At 41.5% G+C, this 27,258-nt stretch overlaps 1 protein-coding gene across 1 annotated transcript in view; it reads left to right on the top strand.

Annotated features, from left to right (window-relative positions):
• Positions 1-27,258, top strand: part of LOC133664736 (zinc finger protein OZF-like) — a 519,603-nt gene that overhangs the window by 9,273 nt on the left and 483,072 nt on the right. Inside the window, exon 3 of the mRNA XM_062069618.1 lies at positions 19,760-21,338. Coding sequence (XP_061925602.1) covers positions 19,760-21,054 — 1,295 coding nt within the window. The 3' untranslated portion in view covers positions 21,055-21,338. Of the gene's footprint in view, positions 1-19,759 lie in introns of the transcript that reaches the window.

Here is a 27,258-nt window from a genome sequence, read left to right as displayed (position 1 = left end):
GTCAATAAAGAGGGACAGACAGCACTGCTTCTTGTCAAGAGCTTCAGCTACATCATTTTATAAACTTCATAGCAGCAGTAACAGTACTGTGATTTTTGCCAAAACCTGACTGAAATGGTGGCGGAATAAAGTTGGTGTCCAAAAAATATTTTATCTGTTCACTGATAAGGGATTCAAGCACTTTTGCCAGAACAGAGAGTTTAGAGATCGGTCTGTAATTAGATTAATTAAAGATAATTAGATTACTAGGGTCACCTCCTTTTAATAGGGGGATTACAAGGGCAGATTTCCAATCCAAGGGGATTTCATTTGAAATTAGAGTAAGGTTAAAAATGTGAGTCAGTGGTCCAGCTATAATTTCAGCTGCCAACTTTAAGAAGAGCGGCTTCAACTTGTCTGAGCCAGCTGGCTTTCTAAGTTTAAGTTGTTTTAGAGCCTTCATGACCTCTGTTGTGGTAAAGGGCGTAAAGTTAAAAACCTGGGTATTTTCAACGGTTCAACGGAACTTCAGTAGAGTTGTCAGAATTATAGAGAAAACCAGAGGAAATAAAATGATTATTAAAATAACTACCCATTTCAATCAATCAATCAATCAATCAATGTTTATTTATATAGCCCTAAATCACAAGTGTCTCAAAGGGCTGTACAAGCCACAACGACATCCTCGGTACAGAGCCCACATACGGGCAAGGAAAACTCACCCCAGTGGGACGTCAATGTGAATGACTATGAGAAACCTTGGACAGGACCGCATATGTGGGTATCCCCCCCTCCCCCTCCCCCCCCCACCCAGGGGAGACCGAAAGCAATGGATATCGAGTGGGTCTGACATAATATTGTGAAAGTCCAACACATCAGCGAAAGTCCAGTCCATGGTGGGGCCAGCAGGAACCATCCCGAGCGGAGACGGGTTAGCAGCGTAGAGATGTCCCCATCCGATGAACAGGCTAGCGGTCCACCCCGGAGCAGAGTAGAAAAGAAAAGAAAAGAAACGGCAGATCAACTGGTCTAAAAAGGGAGTCTATTTAAAGGCTAGAGTATACAAATGAGTTTTAAGATGAGACTTAAATGCTTCTACTGAGGTAGCATCTCTAACTTTTACCGGGAGGGCATTCCATAATATTGGAGCCCGAATAGAAAACGCTCTATAGCCCGCAGACTTTTTTGGGGCTCTGGGAATCACTAATAAGCCGGAGTTCTTTGAACGCAGATTTCTTGCCGGGACATATGGTACAATACAATCGGCAAGATAGGCAGGAGCTTGACCGTGTAGTATTTTATACGTAAGTAGTGAAACCTTAAAGTCGCATCTTAGGTGCACAGGAAGCCAGTGCAAGTGAGCGAGTATAGGCGTAATATGATCAAACTTTCTCGTTTTTGTCAAAAGTCTAGCAGCCGCATTTTGTACCATCTGTAATCTTTTAATGCTAGACATAGGGAGGCCCGAAAATAAAACGTTACAGTAATCGAGACGAGATGTAACGAACGCATGAATAATGATCTCAGCATCGCTTGTGGACAAAATGGAACGAATTTTAGCGATATTACGGAGATGAAAGAAGGCCGTTTTAGTAACACTCTTAATGTGTGACTCAAACGAGAGAGTTGGGTCGAAGATAATACCCAGATTCTTTACAGAGTCGCCTTGTTTAAATTGTTTGGTTGTCAAATGTTAAGGTGGTATTATTAAATAGATGTCGGTGTTGAGCAGGACCGATAATCAGCATTTCCGTTTTCTTAGCGTTGAGTTGCAAAAAGTTAGCGGACATCCATTGTTTAATTTCATTAAGACACGCCTCCAGCTGACTACAATCCGGCGTGTTGGTCAGCTTTAGGGGCATGTAGAGTTGGGTGTCATCCGCATAACAGTGAAAGCTAACACCGTATTTGCGTATGATGTCACCTAGCGGCAGCATGTAAATACTAAAGAGTGCAGGGCCAAGAACCGAACCCTGGGGAACTCCGCACGTTACCTTAACATAGTCCGAGGTCACATTGTTATGGGAGACACACTGCATCCTGTCAGTAAGATAAGCGTTAAACCAAGACAAGGCTAAGTCTGACATCCCAATACGCGTTTTGATACGCTCTAATAAAATATTATGATCAACAGTATCGAAAGCGGCGCTAAGATCAAGAAGCAGCAACATAGATGACGCATCAGAATCCATCGTTAGCAATAGATCATTAGTCATTTTTGCGAGGGCTGTCTCCGTAGAGTGATTTGCCCTGAAACCGGATTGAAAAGGTTCACAGAGATTGTTAGACGCTAAGTGTTCATTTAGCTGCTGTGCGACAATTTTTTCGAGGATTTTCGAGATAAACGGAAGGTGGGACACCGGCCGGTAGTTCACCATGAGGTCAGGATCGAGGTTAGGTCTTTTGAGTAGAGGATGAATAACCGCTTTTTTGAATGCTAGGGGAACAGTACCAGAGGAAAGTGATAAGTTTATAATATTTAACACTGATGGACCTAATAAAACAAAAAGCTCCTTGATAAGTTTCCCAGGAATTGGGTCAAGTAAACATGTTGTTTGTTTTGTCCCATTTACACATTTTAACAATTCCTCCAATGTTATTTCATCAAAGAGGGAGAAACTATTTTGGAGGGCAGTGTCCGTCGTATATACAGTCGTATTAGTGTTAATAGAACCCAGTTGTAGCTGAGATGCATTGTCTTTAATCTCTTTTCTAATGACTTCAATTTTCTTATTAAAGAAATTCATAAAGTTATCTGCTGAGTGGGTGGAGCTACTGGGAGGAGTCCCTTGTTGGGTTAGCGATGCTACTGTACTAAACAAAAATTTAGGATAATTTTTGTTGAGGTGGATGAGATTTGAGTAATATTTAGCTTTAGCTGAGGTAAGCATGCGTTTATAAGTTATTAAACTATCACTCCATGCTTGATGGAAAACCTCAAGTTTAGTCGCACGCCATTTGCGTTCCAGCTTTCTACATGATCATTTCTGGGCTTTAGTTTCATCTGTAAACCATGGGGTACGCCTTTTAGGGGCCCTTTTTTAGCTTTAGCGGTGCTACACTATCAATGGTGTCGCGCAGGGCGTCATTAAAGTTGTTAGTGAGGTTATCAATAGAGCCCACATAATTTGGGAATGGTGCCATTACCGAAGGCAGTAGGTCAGTAAGAGTCGTCGTTGTGGCAGCATTAATGTTGCGGCTGCTATAGTAGTTGTTATTATTATTAGTTTGTTGACATTGAGTCAGAACTTCGAATTTTATAAGGTAATGATCGGACATTACTTTAGTGTACGGGAGTATCGTAACTTTGGAGGTGGTGACACCCCTGACAAGCACTAGATCTATCGTATTACCGTTGCGATGCGTGGGTTCATTTATTATTTGTGTAAGACCACAGCTATCAATTATAGTCTGGAGCGCCACGCATGGAGGGTCCGATGGGGTATTCATATGGAAGTTAAAGTCTCCCATTATGATTATATTGTCGGCGTGCGTCACTAGATCAGCAACGAACTCTGAAAATTCATTGATAAAGTCCGAATAGGGCCCTGGGGGGCGGTAGATGACAGCCAGGTGCAGAGGCAGCGGTGTGACAAACCTCACAGTAAGCACCTCAAACGAGTTATATTTATTATTTAGGTCAGAGGTAAGGCTAAAGTTTTTGTTGTATATTAGTGCAACACCCCCACCCCTTTTAATGGGACGGGCAATATGCGTTCCCGTATAGCCAGGAGGAGACGCCTCACCCAGCGCAAAAAATTCGTCTGGTTTGAGCCAGGTCTCGGCTAGACCAACGACATCAAGATTGTTGTCTCTAATGACTTCATTAACTAATAACGTTTTGGAAGACAATGACCTTATGTTTAAAAAGCCCATATTATAGGTAGTGGGCTGTTTTGAGGAGTTTTTGTTGAAATAATCCGTAGTAGCAATATTAATAATGTTACGTTTATTATGCGTAGTGCACTTTAAATAATTTCGACCATATCTAGGAATTGATATGACAGGAATTTTTAGATTGTTTGCCACCTCCGTAAAATGCATGTCCACCTCTGACGCAGAAAAAACATTATGTGAGTTGTATATTATTCTAAGAGAATTGCTATGTGTGAATGGATTATCCAGCCTGGCGCTGGCTAGTTCTATCTTAACAGACTCCTTATTAGCGCTTCTTTGTGGATTAGCATTTAGCTTTTTCGTTAGCCCCGCTAACAACAACGCCTTTAGCTTTGTTGCTAGCCCCGCCCGACCGAGCGCACCGCTTACGTCTCTTTCGTTGACTGTCTCCGCTGGTAGTGGACGCCGCTGCTTCAAAGGCCACTGCTGGATGTAGCTTGCGAAGAATTCCCAAGCTAGCGAGTAGGTCCACCGTACACGCATCTTTCAGCCCAAAATGGCCCGATCTCTCCACATCCAGAATCGTAAGTCGGTCGTAAGTGATCACGGAGTGAACACGCTGTGAGCCAGCCATGAAATTAACTGAATTGACGGGGTATTTTTGCCAAATCGGTCTACACTTCCAGGAGTGCTCGCAAGAAGCTGCCGCCGTGAAGCGCCGCCATCTTGAAACTTCATCTTCTCTTCTGTCACTTACTTTGACACCTTCAACAAGTATATTAGGTGGGAGATTGACTGAATTAAAGGCCTACTGAAACCCACTACTACCGACCACGCAGTCTGATAGTTTATATATCAATGATGAAATCTTAACATTATAACACATGCCAATACGGCCGGGTTAACTTATAAAGTGACATTTTAAATTTGCCGCTAAACTTCCGGTTCGAAACGCCTCTGAGGATGACGTATGCGCGTGACGTAGCCCGACGAACACGGGTATGCCTTCCACATTGAAGCCAATATGAAAAAGCTCTGTTTTCATTTCATAATTCCACAGTATTCTGGACATCTGTGTTCGTGAATCTGTTTCAATCATGTTCATTGCATTATGGAGAAGGAAGCCAAGCAAGCAAAGAAGAAAGTTGTCGGTGCGAAATGGACGTATTTTTCGAACGTAGTCAGCCACAACAGTACACAGCCGGCGCTTCTTTGTTTACATTCCCGAAAGATGCAGTCAAGATGGAAGAACTCGGATAACAGAGACTCTAACCAGGAGGACTTTTGATTTGGATACACAGACGCCTGTAGAGAACTGGGACAACACAGACTCTTACCAGGATTACTTTGATTTGGATGACAAAGACGCAGACGTGCTACTGTGAGTATGCAGCTTTGGCTTTTTTTTGCGTATGTACGTAACTTTTTTAAAATATATAAGCTTTATGAACCTTGGGTTAGGTGAACGGTCTTTTGGGCTGAGTGATTGTGTGTGTTGATCATGTGTTTGAATTGTATTGGCGTGTTCTATGGAGCTAGGAGCTAGCAGAGGAGCTAGGAGCTAGCATAACACGTACCGTACCGTAAGTGCGCGTCACGTACGTAACTTTTTAAAAATATATAAGCTTTATGAACCTTGGGTTAGGTGAACGGTCTTTTGGGCTGAGTGATTGTGTGTGTTGATCGGGTGTTTGAATTGTATTGGCGTGTTCTATGGAGCTAGGAGCTAGCAGAGGAGCTAGGAGCTAGCATAACAAACACGCAGGTGTTATTATGCAGGATTAATTTGTGGCATATTAAATATAAGCCTGGTTGTGTTGTGGCTAATAGAGTATATATATGTCTTGTGTTTATTTACTGTTGTAGTCATTCCCAGCTGAATATCAGGTACCGTGAGTATGCAGCCTTGGCTGCTAAACATTCGATAACTTGACCGTATGTGCGCGTCACGTACGTAACTTTTTAAAAATATATAAGCTTTATGAACCTTGGGTTAGGTAAACGGTCTTTTGGGCTGAGTGATTGTGTGTGTTGATCAGGTGTTTGAATTGTATTGGCGTGTTCTATGGAGCTAGGAGCTAGCAGAGGAGCTAGGAGCTAGCATAACAAACACGCAGGTGTTTTTATGCAGGATTAATTTGTGGCATATTAAATATAAGCCTGGTTGTGTTGTGGCTAATAGAGTATATATATGTCTTGTGTTTATTTACTGTTGTAGTCATTCCCAGCTGAATATCAGGTCACCCCCGGCTCTCACAGCATCTTCCCTATCTGAATAGCTTCAACTCCCCACTAGTCCTTCACTTGCACTTTACTCATCCACAAATCTTTCATCCTCGCTCAAATTAATGGGGAAATTGTCGCTTTCTCGGTCCGAATCTCTCTCACTTCATGCGGCCATCATTGTAAACAATAGGGAACTTTGCGTATATGTTCAACTGACTACGTCACGCTACTTCCGGTAGGTGCAAGCCTTTTTTTTATCAGATGCCAAAAGTTGCAATCTTTATCGTCGTTGTTCTATACTAAATCCTTTCAGCAAAAATATGGCAATATCGCGAAATGATCAAGTATGACACATAGAATAGATCTGCTATCCCCGTTTAAATAAAAAAAATTCATTTCAGTAGGCCTTTAAAGCAAGCGGACAAAGATTTGATGATTTTCCAAAACTTCTTTGGGTGTTTGAGGTTTTCAGTTGTGAGAAATACAATTCTGATTTGACTTTCCGAAGGAGAGAGGTACATTGATTTCTTAATTGTCTAAAATTCAACCAATCTGCTTCTAACCCTGACTTGCGTGCCCTGGCCCAAGCAGCATTACGCTCATGCAATACATCTGACAGGTCCGTTGTAAACCACTGATTGTCACGTCCTTTAAAGGCCTACTGAAAGCCACTACTACCGACCACGCAGTCTGGTAGTTTATGTATCAATGATGAAATCTTAACATTGCAACACATGCCAATACGGCCGGGTAACTTATAAAGTGCAATTTTAAATTTCCAGCTAAACTTCCGGTTGAAAACCTCTACATATGATGACGTATGCGCGTGACGGCAATCGTTGAAACGGAAGTATTGGTACCCCATTGAATCCAATACAAAAAAGCTCTGTTTTCATCTCAAAATTCCACAGTATTCTGGACATCTGTGTTGGTGAATCTTTTGCAATTTGTTTAATGAACAATGAACACTGCAAAGAAGAAAGTTGTAGGTGGGATCGGTGTATTAGCGGCAACACAACCAGGAGGACTTTGACTTGGATAGCAGACGCGCTAGCCGCCGACCGCACGGATGATCGGGTGAAGTCCTTCGTCCTTCCGTCGATCGCTGGAACGCAGGTGAGCACGGGTGTTGATGAGCAGATGAGGGCTGGCTGGCGTGGGTGGAGCGCTAATGTTTTTATCATAGCTCTGTGAGGTCCCGTTGCTAAGTTAGCTTCAATGGCGTCGTTAGCAACAGCATTGTTAAGCTTCGCCAAGCTGGAAAGCATTAACCGTGTAGTTACAGGTCCATGGTTTCATATAAGGCTGCAGCTAACGATTATTTTTCTATCGATTAATCTATAGATTATTTTTTCGATTAATCGGTTAATCTATAGATTATTTTTTCGATTCGTCTATAGATTATTTTTCCTTTTACCGATTATTTTTTATTTTATTTTATTTAAAATGAAGATGAAAAAATAAAAGTAGGCCAGTTTTTTCAAAAGGCATGGCTTTTATTTACAAAAAAAAAAAGTATGGCCACTCAGTCAACATTGACAACAACATGACAAAATATTCTGTAACAATGTAAACATTTAAAACTTTTAACGTTTAACAACATTAAAAGTAGCTTATTTGCTTTTTAATGTGCAAATATAAAAGTAAACATCCAGTGCAAATCTTAATATTCTGCAATAGTATAAGCATTTCAAAAGTAAAAGTATTGCTTATTTTGCTTTAAAATGTGCAAAGATAAACATCCAATACAAAAAAGTGCAAAACGAAATATTCTGTAACAAAAGTGTAAACATTTCAACAAAAGTGAAAGTATTGCTTATTTGCTAAAATGTGCAAAAATAAAGATAAACATCAATACAAAAAAGTGCCAATCTAAATATTCTGGAGCACTGTAAACATTAAGTATTGCTTTTAAAATGTGCAAAATAAACATCCAGTCCAACACAGTACACAATAACCAATTCTACTCATTCCAGTGAGTGACTAACAGTTGTAATGAAGAAAGGTTAGCATGTCTACTTGCTTTGCTTCTTTTCTTGTTTACAATATTCCCAGCAGCTGAAAATAGGCGCTCAGAAGGGGTCGATGTGGCAGGAACTGAGAGGTAATTAGCCTTCACCTCAAGCCAGGACTGCGAGTGAGCTGAGCTGCAGTTTAAGTTTCTAGTAGGTCAACGGGCTCATAGTGATGTTACTAGTAGTTGACTGGGAGGTGTTTATTATCATTTGGGGAGAGTCCGCTGCCTGATGCTCACCTGCTAAACACCTATCTGCTCCACGCTGAAGCGCTGACTACATGCGCTCTGAATACGCACTGCTGATTGGCTGATAATGCTTCGTGTGTACCAATCAGATGGTTGTATGGGTGGGACAATGCTGCGTGTGTACCAATCAGATGGTTGTATGGGTGGGACAATGCTGCGTGCTGAGACAGAGGCAGCCGCAGAAGGAGCAAAGCAACTTGTTAAGACTTTAGCAGCTAAAGTTAGCTTTAGCTTAGAAACTCGTTCGGTACACCCCCGTACCGAACCGAAAGCCCCGTACCGAAACGGTTCAATACAAAACACATACCGTTACACCCCTAGCAGATACAAATGACACATTCATGTTTTTGTGTAATGATGACAACGTATGCTAACGCGGACGATTGACTAGTTGATGGTTGATGGTTTTCTTTTCAAATGTTCGTTCATAGCCGTTGTGCTGCTATGATAGGACATTTACGCTCGACACTGTGCATACAACAACATTATTAGGCTGTGTATTGAAATACTCCCACACTTTTGACGACTTTTGGCGTGCGTTTTTCCCCTCGCTCGCACAGTCTGCTTTGCGCTCCACCATGACGGTAGTGTGACGTAATTATGCGACGCGTCGACGCACAAAAACGGCGTCGACGTATTTACATAACCGATGACGTCGACTACGTCGACGCGTCGTTTCAGCCTTAGTTTCATAGTATTGTTGATCTTCTGTCTATCCTTCTAGTCAGGGATTTATTTATTTTGTTTCTATCTGCATTTGAGCCCGATGCTATCACGTTAGCTCAGTAGCTAAAGAGCTTCGCCGATATATTGTCGTGGAAATAAAAGTCACTGTGAATGTCCATTTCGCGTTCTCGACTCTCATTTTCAAGAGGATATAGTATCCGAGGTGGTTTAAAATACAAATCTGTGATCCACAATAGAAAAAGGAGAAAGTGTGGAATCCAATGAACCCTTGTACCTAAGTTACGGTCAGAGCGAAAAAAGATACGTCCTGCACTGCACTGTAGTCCTTCACTCTCACTTTCCTCATCCACGAATCTTGCATCCTCGCTCAAATTAATGGGGTAACCGTCGCTTTCTCGGTCCGAATTTCTCTCGCTGCATTGTAAACAATGGGAAAATGTGAGGAGTCCTTCCTCCGGTGACGTCACGCTACTTCCGGTATAGGCAAGGCTTTTTTTAATCAGCGACCAAAAGTTGCGACCTTTATCGTCGTTGTTCTCTACTAAATCCTTTCAGCAAAAATATGGCAATATCGCGAAATGATCAAGTATGACACATAGAATGGATCTGCTATCCCCGTTTAAATAAAAAAAATTCATTTCAGTAGGCCTTTAGCCCTACATTTTCTAAAAGGGGCATGTTTGTTCAATATTTCAATATTTCCAAGCCAGTTCAACGTTATCAAAAAGAGCAATTATATCCCAATTAAAAAGATGCAAGTCATGTAAAAAAAGCTTGCGTCTCAAATAATTTCATATTACGTTTTTCAAGAAGACGAGGCTTGCTTTTAGGAATCCTTGTGTCTCGCACTGCTGCAATCACACATTGATCTCTCACATCATGAGGGAAAACACCAGATGCAACACATTTAAAGGGCATATTTGTTAGAATTAAGTCAATGAGTATAGCTTTTTGAGGGCATTTAGGATTAGGTCTTGTAGGTGAGTTAATTAATTGTGTTACATTTAGAGATTCACACTGTGCTTTCAAAGAGTCAGACACAGATGTGAGCCAGTCCCAGTTCAAATCACTATTTCATTGTATTTCAGTTGAGACAGAAGCTTCACAAGAGTAGATAGAGAATTACTAGGGGCAGATGGAGGCCTATAACACCCCACTAGCATAATGTGGTGATTTCTAGCTAATTCAATTTCAAGTGCTAACAGTTCAAGTTCTTTACTTACTGATTCAGAGAGCACTAATTTAACATCAAACCTCTGCTTAATATATATGGCCACTCCACCACCTATTCTTTGTCGGTCAGTACGATAGACATTAGAGCCATGAATGTAAATATCTTTATCAAGCACAGATTGTTTTAGCCAAGTTTCAGATAAGACTACAATATCAGCATTTGTTGAGTTTATCCAGATCTTTATCATATCCAGTTTAGGGAGTAAACTCCTAACGTTGATATGAATAATCCCAAAACCAGATCTAGTTTTAAAATCTGCAGGTATAAAACATTGTGAAGGTGTATCAGGGCCTGGATTAGTCTCAACATTTCCTGAGAGCAATAACAATAATATAACTAAACATTTGCGCTTAAAGTTACCATCTTTTGAGTCTGTCTTTAATCTGTGAAAGTAAGTGCTCCCAATACGGGAGGATGCAGTAATGTTGATGTGATCTCTCAAAACAAGGAAACAATAAGAATGAATGGACTCTACCATAGAATGCAGCCATTTTGTTTTGTCCAAAGTCACAGAAATCTTCAACTGAGATAAGGCCGAGGTTATTTTGTAGCTGCCACTATGATGAAATGTCAAATTATCAAAGTTGTCATCTTGAAGTAGCATAGCTTGTGAGGGGGGGTGACCAGACCCATTTGGGACATCAGTAAAACCACACAAAAGTATAAAACACAATATAATGATTTGTGACATAGTGAGAGGAGAAGTTCCACTTATTTTACCACTTTTGAAGATGATAGCAGACAGGGCTGAAGGCTAGCAACCCAGGCCTATGGGTGGAAGCCCGTAGACTAAGCCAATGGTTGGAGGCAAACAGCAGGCCGATGGTGGAAGGCTAGCAGGCAGGCCGATGGTGGAAGGCTAGCAGCTGTCAGGCTGATGGTGGAAGGCTAGCAGGCAGGCCGATGGTGGAAGGCTAGCAGCTGTCAGGCTGATGGTGGAAGGCTAGCAGGCAGGCCGATGGTGGAAGGCTAGCAGCAGTCAGGTCGATGGTGGAAGGCTAGCAGGCAGACCGATGGTGGAAGGCTATCAGGCAGGCCTATGGTGGAAGGCTAGCAGCAGTCAGGCCGATGGTGGAAGGATACCAGGCAGGCCGAATGGTGAAAGGATACCAGGCAGGCCGAATGGTGGAAGGCTAGCAGGAAGGCAGATGGTGGAAGGCTAGCAGCAGTCAGGCCGATGGTGGAAGGCTAGCAGCAGTCAGGCCGATGGTGGAGGGCTAGCAGCAGTTAGGTCGATGGTGGAGGGCTAGCAGCAGTCAGGTCGATGGTGGAAGGCTAGCAGCAGTCAGGCCGATGGTGGAAGGCTGGCAGCAGTCAGGCCGATAGTGGAGGCTAGCAGCAGGCAGGCCGATGGTGGAAGGATAGCAGGCAGGCCGATGGTGGAAGGCTAGCAGCAGTCAGGCCGATGGTGGAAGGCTAGCAGCAGTCAGGTCGATGGTGGAAGGCTATTAGGCAGGCCGATGGTGGAAGGCTAGCTGCAGTCAGGCCGATGGTGGAAGGCTAGCAGCAGTCAGGCCGATGGTGGAAGGCTAGCTGCAGTCAGGCCGATGGTGGAAGGCTAGCAGGCAGGCCGAATGGTGCTAGCTTTCTGCTACTGCTACCTGAACAGGTGGATTATAGGTAGGCCAAAGTCTATGGCAATCCATTGACATTTGATGAGAAACTATCCACCAGAAAACCCACTCTGTTTATCTTGCAGAGTACCACTCATTCAGACTAAAATTAATTAAAATCTCATACATAAACAACACAAAAACTCAAACCTTAGGTAAGAACACACTGAACACAGAATAGACATGGCTGCCATCTTGGATTCCTATTCATGTTGTCCGAGTAAACCAAGCACAAGTTGCAACTTAGCAGGAACCGGGAAGCGTTTACCTAACTTGTTATCTTCCACTGCAAGTTGTCTCGCGGCAGCAGTTTCTGTCTTCCAGCCCGCTATAACAGCCAAGGACGGACTTCAAGTACCTCAACGAAGATAAGACTACAACATGCAGACAAAGCAGAGCCAGGGCGAAATCTCGAGCTCAAGCACATTTGCATTCTGAATAATCACGTATTGTGATACTGGGGCTGCTTGCGTAATATGTGTCCACTCCCCCTAGAAGCAGCATCAGTGATAACTAGGGAACACCTGAATAAATAGAGGAGCGCGTGGGACTGCCCCTCAGAGCGTGGTGGGAGACTGTAACTGAGTGTGCAGCCCCAAACGTTTCTCCTCATGAGCAAAATTGAACTCTGTCTCTGCCCGATTCCTTGCTTCTTGTCACGTTTGATAGATAGTTTGGTGTTTGAACCTGACATATTTGTATTCAGTCACGTGACTTCTTCCGGGAAGTGAAAAACGTGGTGGTCAACCAAGTCAAGACGTCTGTTGTGCAGCTAGCAACTCTCTGAATACACAAAGAGCCTAGATCAGGGGCGTCAAACATACGGCCCACGTGCCGGATCAGGCCCTCGAACAGGTTTTATCCGGCCCGCGGGATGAGTTTGCTAAGTACAAATATGAGTCGACATTTTTGAATGAAAGAAACTGCTGCTTTAAATGTGTCCTCTAGATGTCGCAATAGCAATTCTTTGTATCTTTGTAGATGATGCTACATATGTAAAAAAACAAAAAACAAACACATAATGTTAGCCCACCAGTGGGGGAAAATGAGCAAACTACATCAATAACATCCTGTAATTTGATTTTGATATTCTTATTTCATCTTTATAGATTGAAAATTAACACCAATGAGTTGACTAAAGAACATTATCACATAATTGATTCTGAAAGTGTAAAAAAGGACAAATAAAGATAGAATACTATTAACCGCAACTTGTAAGTGTAAAAAAACCCAACAACATTATGATTTGTACATTTTCAGAATGTGTTTGTTCTATTTTTAAACAAAGAAAATAATCTGCAGTTGTCTTTATTTTTAATTTATCTTGCTGTGATTTTACCAGTCCGGCCAACTTGGGAGTAGATTTTTCTCCATGTGCCCCCCCCCCCATCTAAAATTAGTTTGACACCCCTGGCCTAGATCTTCCTGTGAAAAGCAGATACGAGAAAAAAATCTAACTATGAAACAAAATAGGTCCCTAAAGATTTGTTGAGTAATAGCAAGGAATATCCGTCGGTCGCCTTCCCAGACATGTGGAACTATCTTGAGTTTCAGACGTCATTCTACACCACAAAAGACATGAAAGCTTAAAAAGGCATGGATGACTACAATTTATTTGTGTGTGGCTGGGTCAAGTAAAATAGTATCAAGACTCTCGCTGATAAACCATGCATGGTTTTTGTTCGGGTAAGGTTGGATTTTATCATTCAACTTTGCGTCTTGCGAGGACGCGTCCATGTAAACCAGGGGTCACCAACCTTTTTGAAACCAAGGGCTACTTCTTGGGTACTGATTAATGCGAAGGGCTACCAGTTAGATACACACTTAAATAAATTGCCAGAAGTAGCCAATTTGCTCAATTTACCTTTAACTCTGTTATTATTAATAATTAATGATATTTATCTTTGTGGAGACACTGATCATCTTAATGATTTCTCACAATAAATATATATAGAAACAGATAAATATCAATATGCAACACTTTATTTTTATATTTTCTCTAAGTGCACATTTTTCAAATTGAACATTTTCAAATGATCACTTCTAAGACAATCTTGTGAAATCACAATATCCCATTTTAACTAGCTAGCCACTAACATTTTTTAACAAATCATGAATTACTTTGCACCATGTTTGTACAAATAATAACTCATGTAAAATACAAAAGTCAACTCTCAAATTTTTAAATCATGTCACACTTTGAACTGGACACCAAATCTGTTATCTGTTTCTTTGTCAGTTAGTGGGAAGCCTGGCATTGCATGCTGTTAACTAGTGTGTTGTACTCTGGTGTGTAACTTGACACTGCAACTCTGAGTGAGTCTTGCAGATGTGCATCAGTGAGGCGTGTTCTGTGTTTGTTCTTGATGAAGTTCATGTCAGAAAAGGCTGATTCACAAAGATAAGATTTTTCCTCATTGTTTGCGGAACCTTCTTAATCTTTTGGACATATTTTCACAGCAATCTGGCCTTAAGCTTAATTATGATAAATGTAAAATGTTAAGGATCGGAAATCTAAAGGGAACGTCCTTTCGAATGGAATGTAAAGTGCCTGTTTTGTGGACAGATGGACCAGTTAACATACTTGGTGTTGTTGTCCCAGAAAATCTGAAAGATCTAGGCCAGGGGTCACCAACGCGGTGCCCGCGGGCACCAGGTCGCCCGTAAGGACCAGACGAGAGATTTTTTTCCTGCTCTGATTTTTTACACTGCATTTTAAAACACTGTCATTTAACAAACTGAATTTTTAAACACACACATTTTTCTCCCAAATGTTTATTCAATAAAATGTGTCTGTCTTTAAAAGCATCAATTGTTCCAAAGATGTATTTAAACATTGAGTGGTACACAAATGTCCTGTTGGACAAAAAACATGTACTGTATCAAAAGAAATTGTATCCTTTTTTACAAGTGATCCCCTCCCAGAGAGTCTGCTGGGAAACATGGCGGGGTTCATAAAGGAAACAATCCACTCATAGTGGTGTTTTCAATTTTATGTGCCAGAAAAAAGAGATGATATTTTGCAGCAGTTAATATGGATGAACTCTAATATTGTAATAGATGGAAAGCCTTTCTTTTGGAAAAATATGTTTGAAAGAGGAATCATTTTTGTCAATGATATTATCAATGAGAATGGTAAAATTATGAAGTATGATGAATTTAGAGCTATGTATGGTGATGCTTGCTCAAGCTTTTCATTTTATCAACTACCGTATTTTCCGCACCATAAGGCGCCCCGTGTTATTAGCCGCACGTTTAATGAACGGAATATTTCAAAACTTTGTTTACCTATTAGCCGCCCCGTGCCATTAGCCGCACCTACGCTACGCTAAAGGGAATGTCAACAAAACAGTCAGATAGGTCAGTCAAACTTTAATAATATATTACAAACCAGCGTTCTAACAACTCTGTTCACCCCCAAAATGTAATGTACAAATGTGCAATCACAAAAATAGTAACACTCAAAATAGTGCAGAGCAATAGCAACATCAATAACTCAACGTTGCTCATACGTTAGTGTCACGCAACACACAAAATAAACATTTAAAGCTCACTTTCTGAAGTTATTACTCATCTACAAATCCCTCGAATTATTCTTCTTCGGTGTGCTTCACTTGTTTTTTGACACCATCTGTGATGTGGACGCGCATGCAGTCGTAGATCAACAGGAACGGCGCTGCGTGAAAAAAGTCACCCGGTGTCTTCGCGTAAACGTCTATCAACCACTCGCTCATCTTTTCTTCAGCCATCCATCCCTTCGAGTTAGCTTTTATGATGACGCCGGCTGGAAAGTTCTCTTTTGGCAAGGTCTTCCTTTTGAATATCACCGTGGGTGGAAGTTTCTGGCCGTTAGCATGGCAAGCTACAACCACAGTAGGACGACTTCTCATTCCCTGTGGTGCGAATATTCACCGTACGTGTTCCCGTTGTATCCACAGTGCGGTTCACATGAATATCAAAAGTCAGTGGAACCTTGTACGCGTGTCTCTTAGTAGGAGACATTTTGTTGTCTTTACAGAAAAACAAATGAAATTAAATATCCGCGAGCTTCTTCTTCTACGGGGGCGGGTGCTCACCTTGGCGGTTGCTTACAGTAGAAGAAGAAGCGCTTCCTCTTCTATGGGGGCGGTTGCTTACCGTAGAAGAAGAAGCACTTCCTCTTCTATGGGGGCGGTTGCTTACCGTAGAAGAAGAAGCACTTCCTCTTTTACGGGGAAAAAAGATGGCGGCTGTTTACCGTAGTTGCGAGACCTAAACTTTATGAAAATAAATATGAATATTAATCCATATATAAGGCGCACCGGGTTATTAGCCGCACTGTCTGCTTTTGAGAAAAATTGTGGTTTTTAGGTGCGGCTTATGGTGCGGAAAATACGGTAACTGGAGTAATTGGGAAAAGATGGAATCAAATAATTAATTATGGAACTACTAAATTATTAGTTTGTAAACCTCTAATAAGAAATTCTAGTTGGCAAAAAGGAACTAAAATAAATGGAAAAATATATAATTTTTATTCAATAAAGAAATCTTTGAAGGCTGCCTCATACAACACAAATGGAAAATGGGAGGACTTTTTTGACTGCCCGTTGCCATGGGATGCCATATTCAAACTAATCTATAAAACCACTATCGATGTGCAAAATCGTTATTTTCAAATTACAATTATTTATAACTTCTTACCCACAGGGAAAATGTTAAAATTATGGAATATGACAGAGTCAGATGATTGCCGATTTTGTTGTCAGGAGCCTGAATCCACCCTGCATTTGTTTTGGTATTGTCATATTGTGTCTTTGTTTTGGGTGGAAGTTGAAAAAATGTGTTTAAGGATTGGTTTGTTTATGAAGCTTAAAGGCCTACTGAAATGATTTTTTTTTATTTAAACGGGGATAGCAGATCTATTCTATGTGTCATACTTGATCATTTCGCGATATTGCCATATTTTTGCTGAAAGGATTTAGTATAGAACAACGACGATAAAGATTGCAACTTTTGGTATCTGATAAAAAAAAGGCTTGCCCCTACCAGAAGTAGCGTGACGTAGTCAGTTGAACATATACGCAAAGTTCCCTATTGTTTACAATGATGGCCGCATGAAGTGAGAGAGATTCGGACCGAAAAAGCGACAATTTCCCCATTAATTTGAGCGAGGATGAAAGATTTGTGGATGAGTAAAGTGCAAGTGAAGGACTAGTGGGGAGTTTCAGATAGGGAAGATGCTGTGAGAGCCGGGGGTGACCTGATATTCAGCTGGGAATGACTACAACAGTAAATAAACACAAGACATATATATACTCTAGCCACAACACAACCAGGCTTATATTTAATATGCCACAAATTAATCCTGCGTAAAAACACCTGCGTGTTTGTTATGCTAGCTCCTAGCTCCTCTGCTAGCTCCTAGCTCCATAGAACACGCCAATACAATTCAAACACCTGATCAACACACACAATCACTCAGCCCAAAAGACCGTTCACCTAACCCAAGGTTCATAAAGCTTATATATTTTAAAAAAGTTACGTACGTGACGCGCACATACGGTAAAGTTATCAAATGTTTAGCAGCCAAGGCTGCATACTCACGGTACCTGATATTCAGCTGGGAATGACTACAACAGTAAATAAACACAAGACATATATATACTCTATTAGCCACAACACAACCAGGCTTATATTTAATATGCCACAAATTAATCCTGCATAATAACACCTGCGTGTTTGTTATGCTAGCTCCTAGCTCCTCTGCTAGCTCCTAGCTCCATAGAACACGCCAATACAATTCAAACACCTGATCAACACACACAATCACTCAGCCCAAAAGACCGTTCATCTAACCCAAGGTTCATAAAGCTTATATATTTTTAAAAAGTTACGTACGTGACGCGCACGTACGGTACGGTACGTGTTATGCTAGCTCCTAGCTCCTATGCTAGCTCCTAGCTCCATAGAACACGCCAATACAATTCAAACACCTGATCAACACACACAATCACTCAGCCCAAAAGACCGTTCACCTAACCCAAGGTTCATAAAGCTTATATATTTTTAAAAAAGTTACGTACATACGCAAAAAAAAGTTGCGCACATACGGTCAAGCGATCAAATGTTTAGAAGCCAAAGCTGCATACTCACAGTAGCACGTCTGCGTCTTTGTCATCCAAATCAAAGTAATCCTGGTAAGAGTCTGTGTTGTCCCAGTTCTCTACAGGCGTCTGTGTATCAAAGTCAAAAGTCCTCCTGGTTAGAGTCTCTGTTATCCGAGTTCTTCCATCTTGACTGCATCTTTCGGGAATGTAAACAAAGAAGCGCCGGCTGTGTACTGTTGTGGCTGACTACGTTCGAAAAATACGTCCATTTCGCACCGACAACTTTCTTCTTTGCTTGCTCAGCTTCCTTCTCCATAATGCAATGAACATGATTGAAACAGATTCACGAACACAGATGTCCAGAATACTGTGGAATTATGAAATGAAAACAGAGCTTTTTCGTATTGGCTTCAATGTGGAAGGCATACCCGTGTTCCCCGGTCTACGTCACGCGCATACGTCATCCTCAGAGGCGTTTCGAACCGGAAGTTTAGCGGCAAATTTAAAATGTCACTTTTTAAGTTAACCCGGCCGTATTGGCATGTGTTATAATGTTAAGATTTCATCATTGATATATAAACTATCAGACTGCGTGGTCGGTAGTAGTGGGTTTCAGTAGGCCTTTAATGTGGTTTCTGTTATTTTAGGAGAGTTCATTGACAATCATGATTTAGTCAATTTAATTATAGTACTCGGTAAAATGTTTATTTTTAAGGCCAAAAACAGATATTCACTTAGTATTACTTTCTTTGAAACATTTATTCAGTATTTTCTAACTTTAGAAAGTGACATGGTTTAAAACGATAATGATGCCAAAAAACATTTTAAAAAAAAGATGAGAAGTCCTCAAAGGCTTATTTTGAAAGTATAATTATGTTTATAGATTATATGATATCTGTTGTTGTGTTCCCTAATTTGAGAGACCTGGACATAATCTGGACTGTACATAAATGCTTATTTTGAAAATGTAGTTTTGTTTATAAATTATATGCAATCTGTTGTGTTCCCTAATTTTTTTCTGTGTACATGAATGAAGGTGTGTGTTGCTGAGTCCGACTTGGACATTATCTGGACTGGGCCTGGTTTAAAAAACCCTTTAAACAAATCTAATTTCATTGACAACCTGGTCTGTTGAAGATAAGGCCCTTTTTTAAAAAATAAAATAAGATAAATAAATAAAAAACATTTTCTTGGATAAAAAAGAAAGTAAAACAATATAAAAATAATTACATAAAAAATAGTAATTAATGAAAATGTTAGTGGACCAGCAGCCTATACAATCATGTGTGCTTCAGGGACTGTGTCCCTTGCAGATGTGTTGTCTATGTTGTGGGAACCAGAATATTGGTAGCAGAAAGAAATAACCCCTTTTGTGTGAGTGGGTGTGGATGAGTGTGCATGGGGGAGGTTGTTTGGGTTGATGCACTGATTGAAAGTGTATCTTGTGTTTTTTCTATGTAGATTTAATTTTTTTTTTTTAGAACAGGCCCGCGGGCGACTCGTCTGGTCCTTACGGGCGACCTGGTGCTCGCGGGCACCGCGTTGGTGACCCCTGATGTAAACAAACAAGCATGTGGACCCCACATCTGCCACCCATTTAACTAACTAACTATTATTCAATCATCACCATATTTGATTGTTGTCCTGTTGTTGGTTAATACAAGTCCACAACCATAAAATACTTCCAGTAAGATGTGTAATAAGAGCTATAAATGATTTAGATATTATAGTTTTTATGCATATATTTAGGCCAACCTCACATAATGTGGATGGTTGGCATAAGAGCTGCAAAGTAAAATACAGTAACGCCTTATTTGTGTTTTTTGTTCTGCAGACATCCAGCGGGTGTCAGCGGGGAGTCATGAAGAGGAGTGGCACACCAGTGTGGGACAGAAGGAGCTACAGGCCCCCTCCCACATTAAAGAGGAGCAACTTCATGATGAAGATGAAGCTCAGTCCTTACAGCTTCATCACAGTCAAAGTGAGGAGAACAGAGGGGCGGAGCTTGTAAGTCAACACATCACAGAAGCTGATGGAGAGCATTGTGAAGATATAAAGTCAGAACCAGACAGCATCTTTGCTCCACTGTCAAACATGGACCACATGATGTCTGATCACAGTGACCACATCCAAAAACCTTTGGAGAGTAAAAATGACTCTAAAGGTGATACGAGACATCACACTAACAACAAACACTTTGACTGCTCTGAATGTGGGAAATCATTTAGACAGAAGAGTAATTGTACAGTACACATGAGAATACATACTGGAGAGAAACCTTTTACTTGCTCTGTTTGTAAGAAGAGTTTCTCCAGTAAGGGTAATATGACCACACACATGAGAACACACACTGGTGAGAAACCTTTTACTTGCTCAGCTTGTGCTAAAAGATTCACCACTAAGAATGAAATGATATTACACGTGAGAACACATACTGGAGAGAAACCTTTTTCTTGCTCAGCTTGTGCTAAACGAGTCAACACTAAGTATGACATGATATTACACATGAGAACACACACTGGTGAGAAACCTTTTACTTGCTCTGCTTGTAAAAAGCGTTTCTCCACAAAGCGTGAAATTACCGCACACATGAGCATACATACTGGAGAGAAACATTTTTCTTGCTCTTTTTGTAAGATGAGTTTCTCCAGAAAGCTTGTCATGACCACACACATGAGAATACATACTGGGGAGAAACCTTTTCTATGCTCAGTGTGTCCGAAAAGATTCTCCGTAAATTCCCATATGAAAAAACACATGAGAACACACACTGGAGAAAAACCTTTTGTTTGCTCAGTTTGTGCTAAAAGAGTCAACACTAAGTGTGACATGATAGTACACATGAGAACACACACTGGTGAGAAACCTTTTCCTTGCTCTGTTTGTAAGAAGAGTTTCTCCAACAAGCATACCATGACCACACACATGAGAACACACACTGGAGATAAACCTTTTACTTGCTCTGTTTGTAAGAAGAGTTTCTCCAACAAGCAACACATGACCACACACATGAGAACACACACTGGAGAGAAACAGTTTAGTTGCACTGTGTGTCTTAAAAGGTTCATGTACAAGAAGCAGGTCAGTAAACACAAGTGTGTAACAGTCATGGAAGCTGCAGGGATTTAAAATGTGCTAAATGTACTTAAATGTTTAATATGAATGTATATATTTGATGTTGTATGTAGTGCTTCTCATTTTCTAGTCTTATACGTTCTCCTGTAGTTACTTTTTAATTTATGTGCATTTATTGAATATTTTATTTGTAGCTACTATTTTATTTTATTTCCTCAATGTTAAACAGAGGACATATTATAATTTTCATTTGGTTTTGTGTCTTATACAATCAAAAAAGTTTCCCATTCTATTTTGTTGATGTTATTGTCCAATTAAAAATATGAATTAATAAAATTGTTAACAAAATGTGGACTCTGGTAGATTAGCAGCATTGTTACATCATGGATGTTAACTACTGCAAAACATCAACAAAGAAGAAAAAGGCTGAAGTTAGCAACACATCACTGAACTTTAGAGCTATCGTGAGTGGAGTTGCTTGTTTTTATTGCTGCATTTGTACTTATTTCACCTCACATCTTCACTTTTAATCCTAAAGTCTTCTTCAAATATATTGTTGTAGGCTTCTAAGATTTATGTTTCTGGTGTGTGTGTAGTCTGTGGAAAGGGTTCACTTGCACAGATACGTCATCATTGTCATCATCATCATCATCAGACGTTACTGGTCCACTACTGGACGAAACTTTAGCATTAATGTTTTACTATAAACGTGACCTCATTATTCCTATATAATACGACTAATAATACAGATTTAAGCACTGTATTAAGAGTGCCTCCTGTAGTACTCCAACTCGCCACACTGAGAAGTGGGGGCGATCGTGAGCTAACTGATGCATGTTGCTATCGTGTTTTATCAGCGAGGAAGACAGCATTTGTGTTTACTTTTATGTCAGATCCAAGTTTTATTGGTCTGCTGAATAAATGAATCACTATGGCTGCCAATATGGAGGATTATATATATATTTAAAAACAAATTATTTCCTTAACAGGTAGCAAAATGACACCACAAAAAGTGAACTAGCAGCAGGACCCAGTAAATATTTTCTTAATTGACTAATTAATTAACTATAAAGAGTAACATGACAGTGAATATTTCACAAGAGTTCACCCAAAACTGGAAATTGGGAATGCTACATAAAATCCTTTAGTGATTTTTAAGATGCAGACGAACGAGGTGGCACCATGCAGTAAAAAAAAGGGATATTTATTGATAAAAGAACAAAAACCAAGAGCAACAGGGAACTATGAAGAAAACAAAACAAATTGCTGAAACCCAGCAAAACACTCACAGGAAATGTGGAGCAGACGGCGTCCACAAACTAGAAATTGGCATCAAAAAGTATAGTCGATCGTCACCCGTGAATAAATGATAAATAAATGATAAATGGGTTATACTTGTGTAGCGCTTTTCTACCTTCAAGGTACTCAAAGCGCTTTGACAGTATTTCCACATTCACACACACATTCACACACTGATGGCGAGAGCTGCCATGCAAGGCGCTAACCAGCAGCCATCAGGAGCAAGGGTGAAGTGTCTTGCCCAAGGACACAACGGACATGACTAGGATGGTAGAAGGTGGGGATTGAACCCCAGTAACCAGCAACCCTCCGATTGCTGGCACGGCCACTCTACCAATGTGCGGACAACGAAGGTAGCAAAAGGGACAATTTGTGTCTGTCCACATTATGCCGGGCGACTAACATCTACAGTCGACCCGAACTTCTTAAATTGGGACTACGGAGTGAGCAAGACGTCACAGCTGAATTTCTTCGCTTACACGAGATACCGGCGTACATAGCCAGGACACCGGGCTCTCCGTGGATTACATTTCCCAGGAGAAGGAGGTGGAGAAACAGGAAGCAAAAGCGAGGCTGCAAAGCTGGCGTGCTAGCTAGGCTCCGCAAGCTGCCATTCAAACCATCGCTTCCCAGCATTTTTTTATCGAATGCAAGATCCCTCGCCAACAAGCTGGACGAGCTGAAGCTGCAGATTGCGACAAATAAGATGGTCGGGGACAGCTGCATTCTGCTCATCACGGAGAAGTGGCTTCACCCGCTCATCGAGCTATCGAGCTAGCGGGCCGCACAACACATCGGCATGACAGAACCAAAGACTCCAGTAAGAGCAGAGGAGGGGGGCTGTGCATCTACGTCAACAACAGCTGATGCACCAACACCAAGACTGTTACCAGTCACTGCTCATCAGATTTGGAGTATGTTACTGTGAAATGCAGACCCATCCACCTTCCACGGGAGTTTAATGTTGTCATGCTAGCGGCTGTTTACATACCACCGGCAGCTAATGCTAGTACGGCCCTCAGGGTGTTACATGACCCCATTAGCAGTCAACAAAGTGCGTATCATTGCTGGGGACTTTAATCATGCAGAATTGAAAACTGTGCTCCCTAAATTCCACCAGCACATTAAATGTGCAACTAGGGGAAAAACACTCTGGACAAGGCATACTCTAATATCAAGAGTAGCTACAGGGCTAAGCCACTACCACATTTGGGTCAGTCCGACCACCTGTCAGTGTTGTTAATCCCAGCATACACCCCCCTCAGGAAAAGTGCTCCCCCGACAACTAAGACTGTTCAAATCTGGCCTGAGGGCGCCTCTCAGCAGCTCCAGGATTGCTTTGAAAGAACAAACTGGGGCATCTTTGAACAGCAGGACCTGGGCGACTACACTTTATCTGTGCTGAGCTATATCAAGTTCTGCACGGATATTGCTATGACCGAGAAGCCCATCCGGGTCTATCCAAACCAAAAGCCCTGGATGACTGGTGAGGTCAGGACCCTGCTGAAGGAGAGGAACAAGGCCTTCAGGTGTGGTGATGGGGCACAGTACAGTGCTGCCAGAGCTAGCCTGAGGAGAGGCATCATAGAGGCCAAGACAGCATATCAGAAGAAAATAGAGGGACACCTCAGCAGCAACAACACAAGGCAGGTGTGGCAGGGGGTGAAGCACATCACCGGCTACAAATCCAACAACCTCGCTGTGGCTGACGGAGACGCCTCGCTGGCGGAGGAACTGAACATCTTCTTCGCTCGCTTCGAGGTGAAGCAACCACATGCAGTCACATCACAACCCTCAACCCGTGACAACGTCCTCATGTTGGAGGAACATGAGGTGCAGGGCATACTAAGGAGGGTGAACCCAAGGAAAGCTGCTGGACCGGATGGAGTACCTGGACGTGTACTAAAGACCTGTGCAGACCAGCTGGCTGTTGTTTTTACCAGGATTTTCAACCAGTCCTTGTCCCAGTACATCGTCCCACCCTGTCTAAAGGACTTTGTTATTGTCCCACTGCCATAAAAATCTGCAGTAAACAGCCTGAATGATTACCGTCCAGTTGCACTTACACCAATCATTATGAAGTGCTTTGAAACTCTGGTTCTGGGGCACATCACCTCAAATCTGCCACCTGCATTGGACTCTCCCTAGTTTGCGTACAGGGCCAACAGATCTACAGAGGATGCTATCGCAACAGCCCTCCACACTGCTCTGAGCCACCTAGAGCAGCAGGGGAGCTATGCAAGGCTACTTTTTGTTGATTTTAGCTCTGCGTTCAATAACATCCTCCCCCACAGACTGGTGCCCAAACTGACGGGGCTGGGACTGTCTTCCTCCATCTGCCACCGGATCCTGGACTTCCTGGACATCGCTCTCAGAGGGTGAGAGTAGGCTCCTACCTCTCAACATCCATCAGCATCAGCACCGGCTCCCTCCAGGGCTGCGTGCTAAGCCCCCTACTCTACACCCTCTACACTCATGACTACATCCCTGCTCATGCCAGCAATACCACTATTACATTTGCAGACGACACCACAGTACTGGGACTCATTTCTGGGAGGGATGAGTCTGCCTACAGAAATGAAGTGGAGCGGCTAACTGGGTGGTGCAGGGAAAACAACCAACAAAACCGGAAGAGCCGCCAAAATAAAAGCACAGGACAGGAACTAAAACACTAAACACCGGAGAACAGTAACACAATGCAAACATAAGGCACGGCCTGGTGTAACCAGATGTGACAAATGGACTCTCAGAAATGACCTGAGCCAAGATTGACACCCTGGATAATGAGGGATAAACAATCTAGTGTCATGTCAGCACACTGTGACTGGAAGGCAGGATTGACACAATGTTGTTCTCATGTCGCCTCACTTGTCTTTTATTTGGAGGCTACAGCCCGGATGAGAGAAGTGAGTACTACTTCTATCAATACAACTATTGTTTTTTAATTTAGATTAATTTTTTACTTACAAATTATTATTTTTATTGAAATCCAGCATCAGACATTCTTATCCATTACATCATATTTGCATATATCATACATCTATTATCTGCCCTAAAGGTCAAAATATTATTTTTGTTTATTTCCCAACGATGACCCCCCCCCCAAAAGAGAAAAACAGCAACAAAAAAAAAAAAGTTTTATAATAATAACAATAATAACGATAATAATAAAAAATAAAATAATATAAACAGATAGTAAATAAATAAATAGAAAAAAAACCCAATAGACATATAGGGAGTAATCTTTTTTTGAAACAGTTTAATCACTAATTAGAAAAAATAAAATCAGGGTTATGATGCGTGACATAATCGACCCAGTATTCCCAGTATGAAGTAAATTTCTCTAATTTATAATTAATAAAAGCAGTTATCTTCTCTGTTTTATAAATGTCCATTGTGATTTCCATCCATAGCTTCAAAGTTGGGCTCTCCTGTAATATCCATTTCCTGGTAATGCTCTTTTTACAAGCCACTAGTAGGATATTCATGAAGTATTTATCTTTTTTCAGCCAATCCTGAGGTACATGTCCGAAAAACAGAATCTTACTTTCAAGGGGTCATTTGAAAATATCCTGTAGAGCTTGGTGTATCTCTTTCCAATAGTCCTTTATGGCGGAGCAGTCCCAGAAAACATGCTAGTGGTTTGCGTTTGGATTCCCACAATTTCCCTAACAGGCAGGGGAGTTGTTATCATAATGAGACTTCTGAGAAGGTGGAATAAAAAATCGGATCCAACTTTTCCAGCCAAACTCCCTCCACTTGGGTGAGCTGGTACAAGTCCATTGATATTTCCACATTATTGTCCATTCTTCCTCAGATATAGTTATCCCTCCTTCCTTCTCCCATGTTGTTTTAATATATGAAGTTGAGTGTGATTTCTTATACAAGCATGAAACACTTCTATCAATAGTTTCTGAATTACAGACTTTTGAAAACAGTTCAATTAAACATATGTTTGTCTTTGTTACATTTTTCACCTTCATATTACCAAAATGCCGCTACTGCAAATATCGATAGGAGTCTTGTTTTTTTTATCAATCAATCAATCAATCAATCAATGTTTATTTATATAGCCCTAAATCACAAGTGTCTCAAAGGGCTGCACAAGCCACAACGACATCCTCGGTACAGAGCCCACATACGGGCAAGGAAAAACTCACTCCAGTGGGACGTCGGTGAATGACTATGAGAAACCTTGGAGAGGACCGCATATGTGGGTAACCCCCCCTCTAGGGGAGACCGAAAGCAATGGATGTCGAGTGGGTCTGACATAATATTGTGAAAGTCCAGTTCACAGTGGATCCAACACATCAGTGAGAGTCCAGTCCATAGTGGGGCCAGCAGGAAACCATCCCGAGCGGAGACGGGTCAGCAGCGCAGAGATGTCCCCAACCGATGCACAGGCTAGTGGTCCACCCGGGGTCTCGACTCTGGACAGCCAGCACTTCATCCATGGCCACCGGACCTATGCAACTCCCCCTCGCAAGGGACAGGGGAGAAGAGGAGAGAAGAAAAGAAACGGCAGATCAACTGGTCTAAAAAAGGGGGGTCTATTTAAAGGCTAGATTATACAAATGAGTTTTAAGATGGGACTTAAATGCTTCTACTGAGGTAAATAAATAAATGTGTCCTTTTAATAGTTTCAAAACTGAGCATTTTTTAATCTGTCATTACACGTGGCGAAGTTGGTAGAGTGGCTCTGCCAGCAATCGGAGTGTTGCTGGTTACTGGGGTTCAATTCCCACCTTCTACCTTCCTAGTCACGTCCGTTGTGTCCTTGGGCAAGACACTTCACCCTTTGCCTCTGATGGGTGCTGGTTAGCGCCTTGCATGGCAGCTCCCTCCATCGGTGTGTGAATGGGTAAATGTGGAAATACTGTCAAAGCGCTTTGAGTACCTTGAAGGTAGAAAAGCGCTATACAAGTATAACCCATTTATCATTGGTTTTGGTTCATCTCT

Source organism: Entelurus aequoreus, linkage group LG14 (assembly GCF_033978785.1).
Source record: "Entelurus aequoreus isolate RoL-2023_Sb linkage group LG14, RoL_Eaeq_v1.1, whole genome shotgun sequence".
Lineage (NCBI taxonomy): Eukaryota > Metazoa > Chordata > Actinopteri > Syngnathiformes > Syngnathidae > Entelurus > Entelurus aequoreus.
The sequence above is the reverse complement of the archived record's forward strand: the minus strand, read 5'-3'. Positions and strand labels throughout refer to the sequence as shown.